This window comes from Cyclopterus lumpus, chromosome 8 (genome assembly GCF_009769545.1).
Source record: "Cyclopterus lumpus isolate fCycLum1 chromosome 8, fCycLum1.pri, whole genome shotgun sequence".
In the NCBI taxonomy this organism is placed as follows: Eukaryota; Metazoa; Chordata; class Actinopteri; order Perciformes; family Cyclopteridae; genus Cyclopterus; species Cyclopterus lumpus.
This window is the reverse complement of record NC_046973.1, coordinates 12731455-12750628: the sequence shown is the minus strand read 5'-3', so window position 1 is coordinate 12750628 and position 19174 is coordinate 12731455. Positions and strand designations below refer to the sequence as shown.

The 19174-nt window shown below is 42.1% G+C and overlaps 1 protein-coding gene across 3 annotated transcripts; it reads right to left on the bottom strand.

Annotated features, from left to right (window-relative positions):
• Nucleotides 1-1197: 1197 nt before the first annotated feature.
• Nucleotides 1198-16240, bottom strand: LOC117735573 (ral guanine nucleotide dissociation stimulator-like 1). Of its 3 annotated transcripts, none has more exons than XM_034540260.1 (17): nucleotides 15879-16240; nucleotides 12550-12839; nucleotides 11685-11729; nucleotides 11363-11562; nucleotides 11093-11253; nucleotides 10748-10996; nucleotides 10534-10637; nucleotides 10137-10221; nucleotides 7591-7662; nucleotides 6947-7033; nucleotides 6185-6217; nucleotides 5793-5914; nucleotides 4639-4728; nucleotides 4370-4499; nucleotides 3712-4038; nucleotides 2786-2900; nucleotides 1198-2681 (listed from the first exon to the last, which is right to left on the bottom strand). In XM_034540260.1, exons 1-17 carry the CDS (start codon nucleotides 15900-15902, stop codon nucleotides 2542-2544), a joined length of 2274 nt encoding a protein of 757 aa, XP_034396151.1. In that variant the 5' UTR covers nucleotides 15903-16240; the 3' UTR covers nucleotides 1198-2541. The 3 variants fall into 3 exon arrangements, with proteins under 3 accessions (XP_034396151.1, XP_034396154.1, XP_034396153.1); XM_034540263.1 differs by having other exon boundaries at nucleotides 3712-3786; nucleotides 15879-16215; XM_034540262.1 differs by having other exon boundaries at nucleotides 11093-11250; nucleotides 15879-16215.
• Between the last annotated feature and the right edge of the window lie 2934 nt (nucleotides 16241-19174).

The following is a 19174-nucleotide window of genomic DNA, read 5'->3' as shown; positions in this document are numbered from 1 at the left end:
CATTTTAAACATTCTGAACATTATTTTTTATTTTACAGCATGTCCACTGTAGCAGACCACAGGACCATTTTCGTGTGAAAAGACTGCCAAATATAGAAGATAAAAAAACACATTATGGCTGTAGAGTGATATTAAACCAATAATACATTCAACTTGATTATAAAACAACAACAAAATTATTCATCCATCTGGATTTGTTTTGCTTGTTGGTTGCAAGGATGGTACATCTGCTAAAGCTTCAAAGACTTTGTTGTCACTGTACTGGGAAAAGAGTCGTAGAGCCATCTTGACAGTCAGGAAGCCCAAGGTAGCACAGGTGTGAGTCTATTATGATGGAAGATAACACCAATAAATGAAAGGTAATAACAGGAATGATAATTAAACCTCACACAAATCTATTTGTATTTCATAGTGCATCATTGGGATAAAACATAGGCGTATGTGCTACTCCTGGCCCACAGAGGAGGAGGAGGTGGTCTTCTTCTTCGTCTTCTTCTTCCTCCTCTTCCTCCTCCTCAACTATCTGGTACATAATCCTTTCTTCTTGGGTTCTGTCTCCTACAACAATGTTGAGTCATTAAATACATACATTTTGTCCTGGTGTCCACTATAATTGACATTCATAAAAGGACTATTATTTAAAAAATGAGTAAAAGGAGAGATGCAAAACCAAGATGTCCACCACAGATGACACAAATGAATGGGCCGGGTCTCAGGAGGAGTTAGTTACTTTATTCATTTAAGTCAGTTTAAATTACAGAACAAAACAGATTATTAGACAACACTTTGGTGTTCATTCTTGGTTATCAAGTTATCCTTGTATTTACAATGTACACGAATGCGCCGATTTATCTCAAATGTGTGTGTTCTCCTTGAGAAACCAATATTTAATATTCACAGTCTTATTATTTTTAATTCATAAGCAAAACATCTTTAAAGCTGCAGTTTATTAAACAAACAGACCTCAGATTTCCAATACAACCTTTGAAAGCCATTGAAAACAAAAAGGTAGAAGAAGATCTGGAAAGTGTGTAAGCAAACCTTCATTTAGCCAACAATATTTGACCATGTTTTTGTTTTTGATTCTGTATATAAACTGTGATCTCTCCGTATGTAAATCCTGCTGTCTGTATTTTAGTTATTGATTTATTTTCATTATAAATGAAAAAATAAATGTGCACTTTTTTTATTCTATAATGTATATCATGTTCTGTGGCCTAAACTGTATTATATTTGAAGTTCAATACAAAAACAAGACATTTACTCAAATGTCTATTATATAATATAATAATTAATTAATTAATTCAGGGCTGTTACAATTTGCGTTGGTTTCCCAAATATCTTGAGCTCTTATATGACACAAAAACAACATCATTGTCCACCTGTGACAAGGAGTGCACATGAGAAGGAGTGCTGGAATGTTGATATTGCAATAAGGAACCTTAACCCATGAATTACACTGTGGTTCATAGAAACCACCAGGTTTAACCCTGTTTCAGTCCTGGTGGTTTCTATGAAGACTTACTTCCTGGATCACAAGAGTTGTGAATAGCATAGTTTGTTATGTTGGACCGTCTCAACGCCCCAAATCTGCATGGACAGTGGAGATAGAGGTCCTTTTCTTTCCTCTGTGCCTTTGAGCAAGGCTCCGAGGGGGACGTTCATAGCCTGAAACCTGGGATTTTACGCCTCCTTCAACTCCTCCTCTTTGCAAAGAGTCCTCAGTGCACCAACTGTCTGAAATATGATCCATATCAGCTGTCTCACGAGAGTCTTGGCGTCAGTTGACGTCATTAAAACGATTAAAATCGAAACTTCCAATCTCCACGGTACACATGTCTGAACCGAATACTTTTAACATAATTTAAAGTTTAAAATGAAAACAATTAAATTAATAAAATTAAGTGTTTTTACATTTTTGTTTTTTAAATATCAATATGTCATTAACATTTCAAATATCCTCAGAAGTCATCAGTAAATAAGGCGTCTCTAAAATGATTACCTCACTGGTCGAAGCTGAATCAAATGAATATGCAATCATAAAGAACCACAGTGGAAAATAAATACGAAACATCAGAAAAAGAGAAACTCCATTCCCCCCTATTGTCCTCTTATCGAGACATTTGACCGTGTGCATCCAGTCCGTCTATCCATCAAATGTCTCTCTGCTGCTGCTGCCATGGTTACTCCCCTCCCAGACTCAGGAATGCCACCCTTCCAGTCGGGGCTGCTCGTCTCACACGATGAGGATCACAGTGTTGCTGGCAGGAAGCCGGGCCCACGGCGATCCCTGGCGAGAACGCCTCCCCCCTCACACACGCACTCCACAGATAGCACCAGGTTCATTCTGTGAGAGCGTTCTCCTTCATAAAGTGCTTTTGCATCCTCTTCCCATGAAATACACGTCACATTTCTTCCTCTTTGGTGTCCAACAGGAGAAAGATGGACTGTCTTGGAGGAGATTTTCTTCTTATAAAAACGACTGAGAAATAAAAGACCATTCTTGGAGGAGAGTCCCACATGCTCATGTACCCAGAGGTGCTACTTTGTGTACTGTCCCAGACTGGACGTGGCCCTCAGCGGTTTCTTCTGGCCTTTGGGGAACTGCCGCAAAACAAAGTCAAAGTTGGACACCGTGGACATGGCATAGAAGACGTTGGCTTTGTCGGGTATGAGCAACTCTGGAAACACAAAATAGAAATTGTCAAAAGGGGACGCCTTTTCCCTTTTTATTCATTCTTTTAGCGATTCGTTTGACAGACGGGTCATATTCTGTGTCACCGACCTCGTTCCTGAGAGAAGACCTGAGTCAGGCTGAAGTCCTGCCAGCTCATGTGCTCGAGGTGATGCTTCTCCAGAGCCCGCTGGATCACATGGACCGTTTTGTCCTGGCTGGTCAACTGTGAGAGACAAACAATAACCAAGTGTTATTAAAGACACGCCTTCCTGCTGGTGAAGGTGAACTGCAGCGCTGCACTTTGCGCATGGCTTCATGTTCAGAGAGCACGGCGACAGGAGAAGGACTCGCATCCTTCGCCACGCAGAGGGACGCATGCGCAGAGTCTTATCTGCTGGGGGTGTTATCTGTGTTTAACACGTGCAATGAACAAGCATGATGATTTGTGACATCACAGTCCAGCTTGCAACCTACAAAATGCGACGTGCGATATGGGAAATCGTGAAGTGTACAGCGCAGGCACACACGCACGATACTGGATACACTTTTGACATGAACAATATTTGATTCATAGATTATGGTCTTTCTTATTTGCATCACAATTTTTGTTCATTATTTTCTGCGTGTTTGTGTTTGTGTGTATATATATTAATTATTTGCAATGTAACTACTAATCACATATTTGTCATCCTCAACCGAGAATTTCCACATGTGTTTGCTTATTCGTTGACAGTTGACTATTGTGGCGCTCCTGTGAATCCATACTGATGGAGATCGTTCAAAGCAAAACCTTTCCCCATCCTCTGGATGAAGTTCTTCATTGTGAGGATTTACTGCATGGTATTAAGAGTTTTTACTGGAAAATTATTAAGTTTTGTACCAACTTGGATCTTCAAATCTAACAACTTAACAATGAATCGAATCATTGAAATAATAATCCGCAGATTAATAGATGATGAAAAGATATGTCAGTTGCAGCCCTATTGAAGGAAATAAAAAATAAGATCTTATATTTTGAAATCAGGACTACTCACCAGGATGCTTTTGTACATGTTGCCGTTGTTGTGGCCGAGGTCCACGCTCACCCGTACGATACAGGAGTCGGCCACCTGGCGGTTATACAAAGGCAGCGAGGTCATGGACACGGAGCGCTTGTGGTGGGAGGCCAGCGTGGGCTTTGGGGGAGCGGCGCCGCAGGACGTGGCTGGAGAGCAGAGGTCAGCTCGGCAGGAGGAGGCGGAGGAGGAGGAGGAGGAGCTGAAAGGCGTGGGGAAGTCTGGAGAGGAAGCGGCGGAGGAGCAAGGGGAGGATGAGGAGGAAGAGAAGGCTTCGGACACATTGTTGCAAGAGCTGTGGAAGCACTGAAGAGAAGATGGGGGGGGGGGGGGAGGGCAAAAGAAGGAATATTGCTGAGTGCCGCTGGAAACCTGTTTAAAACATTTGTGGTGTAGTGGAAGCCTCCTCCAGCTCCAGCTGAGCCCAATTAAACTCCTTTAAGAAGGATCTATTGTGACTGTGGGAGATTATGCAACTTTCCTCAGTTTCAAAAGCCATTCAGAGCATTTCACTTCTTTTTAGAAACGCTTCAAGCTTGTTTGACTTCTTCGGAAAAAAACAAAAACAAAAGCGTGACCACAGTGCGCGTGCACAAGAGTGTCGACAGGAAACAAAGAGGCATGCTCAGCGGTTTACCTGCAGTCTGAGGGAGCAGGCCGTGCCGGTGGAGGACGGATCCTCCATCTCGGAGCCGCTGGACCCCGAGGAGGAGACGCTGATCTGGTCAGCGGGGACCTTTTTAGAGCCGTCGCTCACCGTCAGGAGACTGGAGGACAAAAAGTTCTACGTGAGCTGGCGTTGGAGGCAGAACTCATTTTTAGGATGATGCTTTTATACGTGATCGTATCACATGTGTTCTTATGCGATGACACCACTGTGTGTGTGTGTATGTGTGTGTTACTCACGAGGAGAACTTCTTTGAGAGTGTGCGGTGGCTCCAGGGAGTCGGCGAACACACGTCCACCGGAGGCTCCAGCTGTCTGGACAGCTCATAGCTGGAAGACAACCAGAAATGAGAATCTGCGATGGATTTACACGCAGTGAGGACAACACAGTAGTGTTTTAAACCGGCGCGACAATTCTTTACCAAAAGAAATTGACCAAAAACAACATACCTAAATTGGTGGCATAATACTTATTGTGGCAATTAATATTCCATCAATGCTTTTCTTTTGACATGTTTGACTATAAAATGCAGGCACTAATGGTTGTGGAAATTGACCACTTCTTCCTGATGACATGGGGCGGTGCAAATTCTACCTAAAGGGTGTGTCCACATTGAAGTGTATAGGAAATAGTACATTCTCTTGGTCTCTATTACAGAGGTTTATGAAACCGCAGGAAGCTGAAAAAACACAGTTGAACCGGTCTGATCCAGTTCTAAAAAAGACAAACCTGCATATACTTATTTTTTAATTTGTTCGCCCGTCACATATTTCATTTTGATGAATGTAAAATGTTTAATTGATGTGTATTTAAAGAATGTCTTTGTATTTGACTTTATTTCACAAAAGAATATACCAAAGCATAGTTTCACTGTAAACAGGCACTTCCATGCAGGATGATGATTTAAAACTGTGTGGTTGGGTTTCTCTGGTTCATCAAAAGTTTAATTAGAGTGCCAAATATGGCAACTGCCATATCGTATGATCTCATTTTCTTCTTCATTTTGTATTCCTGGTATGTTCTGTAGGAAGCAGAGAACCTCTTGTCATCTGTTCAGCCTTTTTATGCATCGACAGATTTAATGAACCACGAACAACATGAGCCGCATCAACACCAGAGTTCGGTTATATTAGTTTGTATTGAATTATTGCATTATAAATGTCGGGCGAGTGGCTAAATCTATGTCTTAACTGATTAGCTGACGAGATATGACGGGACATTGTGATTAAAGCACACTGCGCCTTACAACTACATTATCAGAGCAACACACCTCTATTTGTCTGAACTCAGGAATTTTTACCACGCATCCTTCAGATCCCGTATGGAAACCTTTATTGGGCTTTCTGCCGGCTGTGCTCTGCCTGTGATCAAAACGTCACGTGAAACAGCTCACCTCTCCTGGTCGGTGAGCAGCTTGTGTCCCCGCAGCCAGGCAGCGATTCTGGGGTGATGGGGCAGGTTGTACTGGGAGCAGGACGCCTGCAGCACACGGATCTGTGACAGGACCTCAAACTCCTGCAGGGAGGGGGATAAACAGAGTTAGAGATGACTAACGAACACGAGGTTCGACAAGTGTTCAAAGTGTTGTCAATTTCCAAAAAGATCTCGAGCTTTCAGCAATTCATGTGCCGAGAAAAGGTCCTTCTCTCTCTCGTTTACTTTGACAATGCAAACATACTGCACAATGTTACATGGACACGTTTGTACTTCTTTGACTACTGTGGAAAAAGAGAATACATAAAAAAGGGGAATACATAAAAGATGACACAAAGAGGAACCACTTACCCTCCTCCTCTTCTCAAAGTTTATGAGGCCACCCTGTTGAAAGAGACACTGAGTTATTGCATTTATCAATGATTAATTGAAACAAAAAATGTACAAAAACACCAACGTAGCCTAACGTCCCCCCCAATTTATTATTTATATGCAGCATATCAATGATTAATAAATGGTTTATAACACATTGCTATGTTGTTTAAGTGAACACAATAACCTCTTTTAAATAGGTATTCATGTTGTTTACAACCCACATAAATCATCCATAACTGGTTAACTCTGTTTTATCTCATCACAATTATTATACAACAGAATTTTTGTTTGCAGTAACTACAAAAACGTAGGTAGAAACCGAAGTAACTGGACTCAAAATCAAACAGCAAGAAAAGCTTTTTTTTCTCTAGCTCTATAAATGATAATTATACATTTGAGTTGAACTCACATCTTGATCATTGCACATTACTAAATGAGTCGGTAACTAAACAATAATGGATAAAGAAAAAAGTAGCTAACGTTAGCTTAGCAGAACTCAAGCGTAAGTCATGTAATTTGGTGATGTAACGCTACCTCGAGATGACATTTAACTAAATGTATCACATTAACCTCAATATAGATATTAATTGTAGACAAGCAGTCAGTTTAAATACTGCTCACGAATGCTAAAAAGGGGTATTAAAGTAAAGTTGACGACATATTTCGCGCTACAGTATGTGCCTAACCATCATCACAGTCAAGCACAGGAACTCGGGTTCCTCGGACAACTTCATGTACCTCCACTGTGTCCAGCAGAGCAGTGTCCAGCATGGTGAGGACGGTCAGATAGGTGCCCAGGTAAGGAACCGATCCATTGGTGGTGCTCTGCAGAGAGACATGTAAGCACACTCTTCCCATTAGGGTTACAGCAATAGTCTCCTGTGTCACTGTGTCTGGTTATTTGTGTCCTTTGAATCTAGTCATTATAGCCCCCCCCCCCTTGCCCCCTCCCACACACACACACGCATACACTAAATGGGTTGAGTTCGAACGACATTCACACAAGATAAGTCCCAGTCGGCCGCACTGCGGGCTCACGTTACGGTCCAGGATAAAAGATCCCGCTGAAGTCTATTATTACTGTCCTATAATCCTGGTGATCGGGGACCATCTGAAACTTGTTCAACACAAAGCGAGGGCTAAAGATAGGTTTGGGTATCTGCCATGCCAGAGACACTCTGTCCACACTGAGTGGCGTTCAGAGTTGTACAATATGGAAAATGTCATGGTGTCTTTTTTAAACTAAACCCTGCCTCAGGTCACAAAAAAATATTGTCAAACACTCATTTGATATGTGGCAGAAAAAAGAAGCTTGGTTCTGATACATACAGCTCCGGGCTTCAAATCTTCTCACACTTTTCTCATCCTGATGTATGGCTTACCATCTGTCTTGGCATCGGACATTGCTTGGATATCTTTGGAGAAATTTTATCCGTGGTCGCTTGGCCTCCGTCCTGTAGAAGTAGGTCAGACAGAGCTATATTCAGTTATAGTCTATAAAATAAAAAAGGTATAAAAACATTCGATTACATGCTTGCACACAAGCACGTACAAGGGGTGTTTACATGAAGTTTGTTGTCAAACTGTAAACTGGCTTATGAAGCAAGTTTTTCAATACAACAACATAAGACATATTACACATTAACTTGGACATCCTGTTTAATCATTATCATGTGAAAGGGAGCGAGGCCACAACCAAGCATTCCTTCTTGAGTCTTTGGGAGTAATATCTGTCAAAAACAGCAATTAGGCTTTAAGCAAATGCATGATTGACTGTGTTCACATAGATTAAAAAGCCTTCCTAATAAAAGACACCGCCAGAAAACAACCACATTGAAAAGTAAAAAGGAGGAGAACAAGTTAACAAAAGTGGGGCGTATAAAAGTATTGCCCAGGGAATAGAATCCCTTCGAATATTTTTGTTAAGCAGTAAATACTGGTGAAGGTTGCTGGGCAGTTGTGTGCAGAGAATGCAGGTCGATCTACTGTATGATCTATTGACTTTAGAGCCCTTTCATTGTAACGAGACACAAGTGGCCTCTGACGCAGTCGCCTAAAGGAGGCTTCATAAAAGAAAAAGAGGGAACACGGTGTGCTTGAGGCCTCTAGTTTCACATTAACACGCGTTAAACATTTCAGTAAATATTAAACTCTAAAGAAAAATGAGAAAAGAAAAAATCCATGAGCTTAAGAGGAAATTCATCACCAAACATGTGTTCAATATGGGAAACATTCTTCGTAACATGGTATTTGTACAGTGCAATACTCTGTTACGATTGATCGAAAAATCTATATACGATAAAAGTATTATCTATACCTTTTAACCTCAGAAATAATGAAAAGTGATGATACTAAATCGAAAGTTGTTTTCTGTAACATTTACACACTAATTACTAGTACTTTTTAGTAGTAGTTTTGGCTATTATAATACAATTACTCTAATTTATAACTGACTAACATTGGCTGGCAACTAGCATGCATGTAGCAGTTGTGGATAGGGTGACCAGACGTCCGGATTTAGGCCGGACAGTCCGGATTTTCAATCCCCTGTCCGGCATATTTGTCCTCCTTTTTGAAGTTGCACTGGGCCTAAAAAGCCGCACGATAGAATATTTTGTTGGAACGCAGTCTAACAAATGATTGGTTAAAAGCGTTGTAAAATACATATCTGATAGGCTTAGGTTAGGTTCTAACCCTATATCATTGGTTAAAAACATAAACAAAGCTCCGTGTGCTGGCTACGTCATATCTACGCTGCTGTCTACATTGACCGAAACTTAACACAGATGAAAACATGCCAAAACGTCAGACTGGACAAAAGAACATGATTTTATTTTAAAAAGCAGTCGAGAGTCCTTTCATGGCTTCTGCTCTCTCTGTGATGTTGACATAAGCAGTCAGGGTAAAGCTGCCATTGAAAGACATGCGAGAACAGAGAAGCATAAAGGTAACAGTGCAGCACGTATCTCTTCACTCAAAACATTTTTTCGAGAAGGTACGTCGCCGCTGGATGACAACCTCTCCGCTGCTGAGCTGTGTAAGGTTTACCGTGCTGTAAAGCACCACCAGTCGTACCGGGATGGAGACTGCAGCGTGAAGGTGGACCGAGAGATATTTAGTGATTCCCCCATAGCTCAGGGGATGATATGTGGCCAAACTAAAGCCCAGGCTTTGTATGCGGATGTCCTAGCGCCCTATTCTGTACAGGTGCATACAGATTACATCAAAGCAAACAATTTGCCCTTTTAACATTCATTTATCTGTTTATTATATATTATTCATGTGACCTGTGATTTCATTTGTACATTTTAAGTCCACAAATGTTATGCTTTGTGGCACTCAGCACTTTAAAAGATTCATCTCAGTGGCCAGTTTTTGAACACCACAATGTATTGAATAAATACAAATACTGTGAACAAACACTTTTTGACTCTTCAAGACTATTCTTTCCTATTCTGTTACACATACATCATGTAGCAGTCACACACACGTATTGTAGAGGGGAGCATGCCAGAGTCCTATGCAATTATTCACAGCCTCACAAAATACCACTTAGTGTCCTCCTTTTTGGTGTAATGGATATGGTCTCCCTAGCTGTGGAGGAACTGCCTCATACAAGTAGGTCAGCTAACTTAGTAGCTAAGTAGCATAACTTAAGAGACTCTTAGACAATTACTTTGTGAAACATTCTCCCATCTTAATCAAACAATATTTAGCTTGTTAGCTAATGTTACTGTTGTTGTGGACCAAGTCAGCTTACTTTGCTTCATAGTTGGCTAACATTGGCGTTCTAACTTACTACCAAGTAGTTGTAGAGCTTTTATAGCTTTCTAGCTAAGTAGGCTAGCATAGGTAAGAGCCATAACCAGACCATAGTCACTGTTAACACTGGAGTAAACCTCTGTGCAGCAAGTGGTTTTCTCCTCACCTCTACCAGGATCTCTCTGTTGGTCAGAACACAGTTCTCATCAGGGAAGGTTTCCCAGAGGTTATCAAACGTGGCCATACTATCCCTACAACAAGAACAGAAACAATATGTAGTATATGTGCAGCAACTTAGTCGTAGACTTTAATAATCAACTATTATACAACTGTACTTAGTCCTCGACCAGATGTTTACCCCACAAAGAGCACAACATGAAGTTATGTTACCCATGACATTATAATGGGTTACTGCATTGTCCATTAACCGGTTGACTGTAGCCCATAGCTCACTAAAAGTCGAGGACATTTGCTGACTGGCTCTGTCAGTAACATTGAATTGCACTTGATGAGGGTTCAATGTCCTCATTAAAAGGACAATTGTGTAGAACAGAATACACTACCTGCTGACAGCAGCCCAGGTCTTCCTTAGCCTGTAAACGGCGTTAGATTGAAGGGCCGACAGGATCGCCTTGAGAGAGGAGAAGTTCTTTAGCCGACGACAATCCTGCAAAGGAAACGACTTGCATTCAGTGTATTCACTTCAAATCATATAGCAATGGTACCCATGCTTTGTGTTGCTCGTCATTCTCCTTTTATAATAGGTTGTCGACTGACCTGGGCTACTCGGATCCACTTCTCTATGATGCGGGCCCTTTGAGCTGGTGTAGTGGGAGGCAGGCGGGAGGGAGTGGGGCTGGAGGTGGCATCTGTCGGCTGGCAGAGCAGGGACATGATGACTTGGCTGGTGATGGCGTTGAACTGTGTAACGGTGGCTCGGATGGTTGGCGACATGTTTTCCTTCTTGCTTCTTTGCGACCACACACAGCCCAGACACTGGTATGGCACCACTTTGACAAACAGAGCCTGAAACACCATGAAAACCCAGTTAGCTGCCTTAGACCATAAATGTTAACCAATAGAAATATGGGGAACATTCCAAAAACCCATTCTCTCACGTACGGAGTCCGTTCGGGTGAGCTGTTCGCCAATGGCTGCAGCGGAGAAATCCATGATGCCACTTGGATCCGGAGAGTGTTCCGATCCTGAATCCTCATCGCCAGAACCCTCCTCATCTTGCTCCGTGTCTGCCGGGGCGGGATGAACATTTGTCTCGGTTTCTGCTGAAGAAACACCGCACATCAAGAAAATGGTGAGCCTAGCTTTTTGCATAATGGCACTTGGGCAAAAAGGCCGGATCATTTTCGGTCTCGTCACGTGGTGGAGGGTCACCTTCTCTCTGGAACCTCTTGAGCAGTGCTTCAGCTTGCCCTGCCAGCAAGCTGAAGTTGGGCTGACTGCGCATATTGTTGTGAACTGCAGAGCTGATCCTCAGGTGATCCAACAGCAGCCTGAGTGCCGGGTGCAAAGGAGGATCCCTGAAGTCCTCACTGTACTCATCCAACCATGTCTGGACAAAGGCCAACAGAGGGCTGAGGAGGCACCGGAAGAATCATTACAGTTTAACTATTTTACACAACACTTTAAGCCACAGTGATAATATTACCGGGGTAAGTGTTCAAGCACACTGTAAACTCAAAAGTCATCCACTTACCTACTGTAGCATTCACCGTTGTCCACATCAGAGACAGCATTGTCTCTATTGGGAGAGAAATTTTTTTTTTTATTTACTCCCGTCTTGGAGCCATACTGAGTCTGATACATGCAAACCACAGTCTAAAACCACTGTCTGCATAATTGTTGTTGTTGAAAGCCTCATGATAATGAGCACCTGCTATGTGCTTATTATGACATCAAAGCAGGGAAGAGATGGTCGCCTTGTCAGGGAAACAATGTATAAAAAGATTCTGACGCAACACAGTGTTTTCCCAGAATCTAGCACAACGGAGATGGCTCTCCTCCACATTTTAAAAAAGGAGCCTGAACGTTCTGATCGGGTAAGATAACCAGAGAAAGAGGCTAAGCTATGCTAAACTGTTTCATTTGGTGGTGGCTGAAAGATTACCGGTAACCCAAAAGTAGAGAGAAACGGAGGAAGAGTAATAGTGAATTCAAATTTGAATGAGGGGGAACTGAAATAAAATAGTCTCATCAAGCGACCCATTAAAAGGCATAATTTGACATTTTGGGAAATACACCTATCTGCTTCCTTGCAAGTGGACACGCTGCCGTCTGTATGCTAAATATGACGCTACATCCAGCAGCCAGTTAGCTTAGTATAAAGAATAGAAACTGGGGGAAACATTTAGCCAGTAACAATATCAACCTACCAAAACCTGAGTAGCATAAAGCGGACCAATTATTCTCATTTGGTTACGCCGTTTAATACTTTGGACAGTCAGACTAGCTGTTTACCCCATTTTCAGTCTTTGTGCTAAGCTAAGCTAACTGTACTATACAGGCATGAACGTGGTATCAATATTTTCATCTCATTGAGTGCATTCAAAGAGTGATTGTACCTCTGAAACAGCAACTCTATGAGCTTTGAGGTACCGGTGAAGGTTCTGTAGGTGGAGAGGAAGATCCTGCCGTAGTCCTGCTCCTGGCTGCCGGGGTCAAAGAGCTGGTTTACCAGGAGCTCCAGGGTAGCGGCCTTCAGACGCCGCACCTTGCAGGTTCGGTAATGCACGAAAGCACAGCACGGATTCTCCTCGATGGGGTCAGGGTCGGAGGGCACGGGCTCCCGGCGCAGAGTGACCCCATAAACCGCGCCGTCCTCGAACTCCTCACCCCACTCCTGCACTGGGTTCTGGGGATGGCAGAGGTGGGAAATAATGTGTGTCAATGCTTGTGTCCTAAAATATATATATATATATATATATATATATATATATATATATATATATATATATATATATATATATATATATATATATATATATATATATATATATGTTATCAGTCTAAACAGTCGGGTCAGCGGTTGGACCATGAGAAGGTAAAAAAATTCAAAAAGCCAGGTGAACCAACACAAACAAGTGGCATGATATCCCACTAAAACTCACACTAATCCCGTGTCAGCCACAACAATTATGTAATGTTTGCTCCGGGCTACTCACACCCATCCTTCCAGGCCTAAAACGAGCGCACAAACAGTTTAGTGTGTAATGATAATAATCATCAGATGCTCATTTCCCTGCTACACAGCGATCTGAAATTCACAGAATTGTGTAGGTTCGTGAGAATGTTTATGGACAAATACGGGACTTTCAAAGGTTACATAAAATAGAACACCAAAGCAAAAATACCACAACCAAAGCAAAAGTGTCAGCGAGTTTCTGTCGACATCATTCGTCCTCAAACGCCCGATTAAAAAAGCTAAAAGAGCCTCTGAGGATTATAAAGGCTGTTGGTACAGCGCCAAGTGTTGGGATATTGTTCAGACACACCGTTTCTTTCTTTAGGTCCGACCGCGTTTGATCTCAGTGAGAGCCATCAATCAGCGTTGGAGCGGTGGCTCCTCCAAAATGCTCAACAGCACTTGACACGGCGTACGAGGGAGAACGGGGTCACCGAGCGCCTTGCTCAGGCTCTCAGATTATGTGAAGTATACCGGCACAACAGCTGTGGCACATCATTTGTGAAGACTGAACACCAGCTGAATTATCAGGTCACTGCTGACCAAACTAAATTATGTCTCCTTGAAATTTCTTTCCATTTTTGTCTTTGCGGTTTGCTTTAATCCAATTAAAAAGGGACATACGCCACTCAAGCCTAACAGACAGCCATAGCCGCCATCTTTACCGTCATTAAAGCGACAGCCTGACTTTGTTTCTAGTATGTGAGAGAAGGTCCAAAAATGCTGGATCCTACATTTCCCATAATGCAACTTAATAGAGTCAAATCTGATTTTTGTTTAGAGTACATTTCAGATTTTGTATACAAGACCACAAAAAAGAACATATTTTTGTTGCACAAATGTGTTTGACAGGAAGACCATTTTTTTTGTTCAATATCTTCAGACGTGCTACTCCTAGAGCCATGCACTTTGGCGGGGGCACAGACAGAATGGTATACAACAGATCTAAGTGATTGGAAGGCCCAGGCAGATGTCATACCTTTCATTACTGTCCCCTGGACCAGTAATGAAAGGTATGACATCTGACAAAAAGTGTAAAATGTGAGGTTTTGGGGTCCAAGGCACTCCCTCAAAAGTTTAAATATTCCCAGTATTTGATTGATGTGCCAAATTTCAAGGGCTCTTACAGAATAAAAAGGTGAGATATGGAAAGAATTGCAAGTCAAGGTCGTACTTGTTGGCGTTTCGAGATGCAAAAATGCGATGTGGACTCATTTCTTGGGACATGAATATTTGTTAATATTTGAGCTACAGGTTTGAAGCTATTGAACCCTGAACATGACTTCCTGCCAAATACCTTTTTTTTTTTAGCAGTGCCAGAGTAAAAAAGAATAAAAATTGCAACACTCTAAATTCTGCCAAAACATTTTTGCAGGATGGATTTTTGGGTCTCAAACAGCACATCAATACGGTTTGAATAAAATGTCTGATCTGACTGATCTGACTGATTTGACGTTAACTGGCGAAAGCCCACGTCTTTCAAACCTTTCACTCCCAGAGCATAAACCGAGGTAACCCTGATGACATCACGTGACATCATCAGGGACATTTTCTCACAGCTGTTTTCACAACAAGTAAAGTGAACATGAGTAAAAATCAGTGGGGCGGGGGGGCCTTAAATGCCTCATGGGTTATATAACACCAGGTCTTACATGACCCCAGTGGTTACCATCCAAAATGATTCACAGATCTATACAGACGCCCTGGAGTGAAAGCAAGTAGACATTCAATATCAGCCCCTGAGCTCTATTCGGAATAGAAAATCCTTTGTGTCATGAGCTACCAGATCTGAATTATTGGACAATATGTGCAAGCAGCCAGCGTTAATACAAAAAAAGGATTCGAGGGGAACTGCCAGCTCTCACAGGAATTATTTAAAGTCGTTCATCTGGAGGAGAGGACTCACATCCTCGTATGTAAATGATCATTTAAATGACTTGGAAAAAAGTCCAGCTGCTGTGTCCGCTGGTGCCAACCGGTATCACACGAACCCCATTGTGTCAAGAGGTCGTTTGTTAGCTCCACAGATGTGAAACTGTGCATTGTGGTACCAAGCACTCCCAACGGCCTCGGATCAGGAAAGAAACAGATCCATGGAGATGTGATTGTGTGGCCTCCGCAGCGTTTAAAATGAATGAAAAAGAATTGTAACAAACAGAAGTAAACAGTCACAGTTTGTGACTCTGGTGTATTAAGCTGACCCAGACCACATATTAGTATATTATGTTTATGTTTAATCCCAACATTCTTCATTGTTATACAAAATAAAAGTTGTTTTACTAAAAAAAAAATTATTCCAGCAAATATTATTGCAAGGTATACTTTTTGTTGTTGTGCAACTGACATAATATTGATTTCATCCAGAGGGAAAGGATGCTTCAGAACGGCAGTGAATGTTTCTTTAAAACTAATTAAAAAATCACATTTACAGGTATTCAGTTTTAAAAGAAAAAATAAAATCATATAAAAAAAGATGCTCAGGTCTCAAATGTATTGGTGATACATGAGAGGAACACACTGAGGTTAGACATGTTGCAGCTTGACTCCCACTCAACTGATTTACACGACGACGTTTAAAAACAGAAGAAGAGGTATTTAAGCACGAAGAGTAAGATGGAACAAAGTGGGACTTGTAGACCCAAATATAACCCATAAAAGCACCACCTACTCCCGGACTACACAGCACACACTGAGCAACAGCCTTCTTACCATCGTCAGCTCCCATTTCCCCATCTCTCGTCCTACGGAGCGCTGCTTTCCATCCCGACAGGAGCAGCTGGACTGGAGAAGAAAACTCAAGAATCAACTTCCACCTCGCGGGAAAAGTTTATGGCTGCATCTTGATATAATAAAACGTATTTTTTTTAGGGGGAGTAACTATCTTCTTTAGAACTACATCGATGCGCCTGTATGACAATAGCAAAAAGACGACGTGTGTTGTTGTTGCAAAGTATTCGCTACATTCTTATGCGAGCGGGGCTGCTCCCATTGCGACGAGGTCGGAACTGTTCCGACTTGATTTCTCCGCTTCCCGGTGAGAGGTTTCTCTCCCACTCCCTTCACTGTGGCCCGTGGGGCTGAAACTCACTGGGCTTTATAGTGGGAGGCGGCTCTCTGCTGCCTGTGGGAGGAATGGGAGGAGTGGGAGGAGGTGTGCTGGTGCGGGCGGGCAGTCCTTGTTCTCCCCAATGAAATTACTATTGTTTCTTTTCTTGGAAATGAACGCACAGTTTTTGTTCAGCGAGATAATCTTCACAAATATTCACAAATATAAAATGTCATTAGAAGTAACAAGCTAACGTTGAGGCTATAAACGAACGACTCGCTAGCGCGATAAAGTTTTTTTGTAGTGTCATTTAGCAACTTGATAGCAACCGCTTTTAAAGAAAAATGTAAATAGGTTAAGGCTTCAAAACTCCCCAGAGGGGTACTTAACTTATTTTTCCAGGCATCTAAACAAACAAACAAATATATATATATATATATATATATATATATTATATATTTTTTTTAAACCTGTTGACCTTGAGACGAGGGGACCAGAAGTGCAAAAACGCTGACTTATTTCACGGTTTTCTCGTCTCGGGTTTCTCTTTTGTTCTGAGTTAGATGAAAAGATTGATACCACCCTCATGTTTGTATGGATAAAACTTTCTTTTTTTTAAACAGCAAGCAGCAGCCATTTAGTTTAGCTGAGCATAAAAACAGCTCGCTCCAGTTTAGAGTAGGCTACATTCTAAACATCAATTTCTCAAAAAAATATTGCACCCATCAATAAATCGGAGATGTTCAGCGATTAAAGAGGTGTGCGTGTGGAGCCACAGTCCTTCACAGCAGCTTTGCATCATGCTACACTCTAAGCACGCCCACGTTTTAGCGGTCCAATCAAATGCGATGGGTTGTGATTTAAATGCCTCTTGTAACTGTACACCGCTCAAATATTCAGTTTCATTATGTCACAGTACAAAAGCTGTAGACGCTCCCACCTCCATTTGACTGCGTTATATATCATATCATTACCAATACTTCTGTAGTATATTTCATACTGAGCACTGTCACTTTTACTGAAGTAAATTATCTGAATACTTCCTCCACCGCTGTACTTGACACAAGATGTTAAGCTGTTTTAGGTGGAGGCATCAGCTGTGAGACACAAGAACACAAGACACATGGACAAATTAATGAAAGTTGACAAAACAGATAAGAGAACAGCGGATACCCGAAATCCGTGATCAAGCTGGAGGAGTTCCTAAGAGCTCCCCTTTAATGTCGTGTCATTAAAGGGGAGCTCTGCTTTTCTTGCTTAAAATTTCATTGCATTTTTGCTCTCCACACTATGAAAATCACAACAATATAATAAGCCCAAGGTTGCCTATGAGTGAGAGTGAGCGTTGTGTGTGTGTTTACGTGCATGTGTGTGTGTGTGTGTGTGTGTGTGTGTGTGTGTGTGTGTGTGTGTGTGTGTATGTATGTGTTGGTTTCAGGGAACAACTTCACAGTTGGATCTACATGATGCTGGCTTTACCAAGAAAGTGAAAACAAGCGTATAGCTTTTCTGTGAAAGACGGCAGCTGCTCCCTGAGCCCCGTTGGTCAACTCCCCTCTCCCGTCCAAAGGCAACCAGGAGATCGAACGCTTACGATACTTTACAATGCTGAAGGCTAATAGAGTCCTCGTCTCACCCAGGGAACCACTGGGCCACCGAGCCGCTGTGCAACCGTCTAATGCTAGTGATGTTTTGTATACTCCTGCGGTGCATGCAACATGAGGTCACAGTTAAATCTTTTGTATCCACAATAGCGCTGAGTTGACTGGCACGCATTTCCTTTTCACCTACAATCTTGACACAGATTTAATTTCTGCTAACAGTGACGCCTCTGACGTGAACAGGTGCGGTTCCTCTTCCCCGGTGCCTTTTAATGTTGACAGTGTCAATGTCATATATGAATTTTCCCGCAGGTCATGCCCCAGGGGCGTTAGCAGACGTAGCTTATTTGGTTTCTAGTGTTATGAAACTTTTTCTGCGTGAGGTCGAGTGTCATCAGTTGAGTTGAAGGAGAACGCAGTCCTCAAGCACAGCAGCGCTTCGAGCTAAATGCTACGACCATGCCGGTGCTTAGCACGTGTTCGTTTAGCGTGTTTGCAGCTCTTTGTTTAACATGCTAGCATGCTAACATCAGCTAATTGGCACTAAAAACACAAAGTGCCACTGGGGCGGATGGGAGCGCCATTCGTTTTGCAGGTGTTTTGGTCATAAACCAACGTGTTGGACATGAAACATTTAAATTCACGGCGATTCACCCTCAGGGGAGCAGGAATGGGTCAAAATTGCATGGCAATCCATCTAATAGCTGTTAATAGCTAGAGAAATGTTAACATCATGGTGACGATTGAGGAATCTCAGGGGATCACCAGGGTCAGTAGGAATCCCCCTCCGAGGACCATAAATGTAAGCATTTCATCCAATAGGGTGATTGAGATGTTTCAGTAGATTTTCATAGCTAACAAATTATGCGACATACGACACAATTTGCTGGCGTTTCAGTGCATCCACCCTCTGCATGCCACCCTCTGCATGCCATCTATCAGGAGCTCTTCAACTGGACATGACAGTCGATTACGATCTCCGCTTTTGATGATCGCAATTATTGGGTTTGTAATTAATCTAAAGAAGTGTTGGCCAATGAACTCCCATCAGAAAGGAATACACACTGCAGACTTTGGTCTCTGTGTTTAGGAATTCAAAGACTTCTACTCAAGGCTGACGCACCGTGCTTACAGCAGTAGTAAGGAATGCAGACAGACTGTTTTTTTGTCAACACAGTGCAAATACCTTTTGAAACTCTGAGCATTCATGAGCCTTCAGCATAAAGTTAAAAATATGTTCTCCGATCACGCGTTCAGCACATTTGGATTCGGCGAAAGTAAAATGGAACCATTGGTTCCGAGTAGCCGCGATCACAATGTAACACAAGGTAATTTTAAAAGCTAAAACAAAAGAAACA

What these genes read in the sequence shown, in the direction of transcription:
- LOC117735573 (XM_034540260.1), bottom strand. Translation starts at nt 15,902, where the DNA reads ATGGGGAAATGGGAGCTGACGATG. An exon ending in AGCTCACCCGAACGGACTCC is followed by an intron (nt 10,997 to 11,092) that starts GTACGTGAGAGA and finishes ATGGTGTTTCAG; the next exon opens with GCTCTGTTTGTCAAAGTGGT. An exon ending in CTCTCAAAGAAGTTCTCCTC is followed by an intron (nt 4,500 to 4,638) that starts GTGAGTAACACA and finishes TTTGTCCTCCAG; the next exon opens with TCTCCTGACGGTGAGCGACG.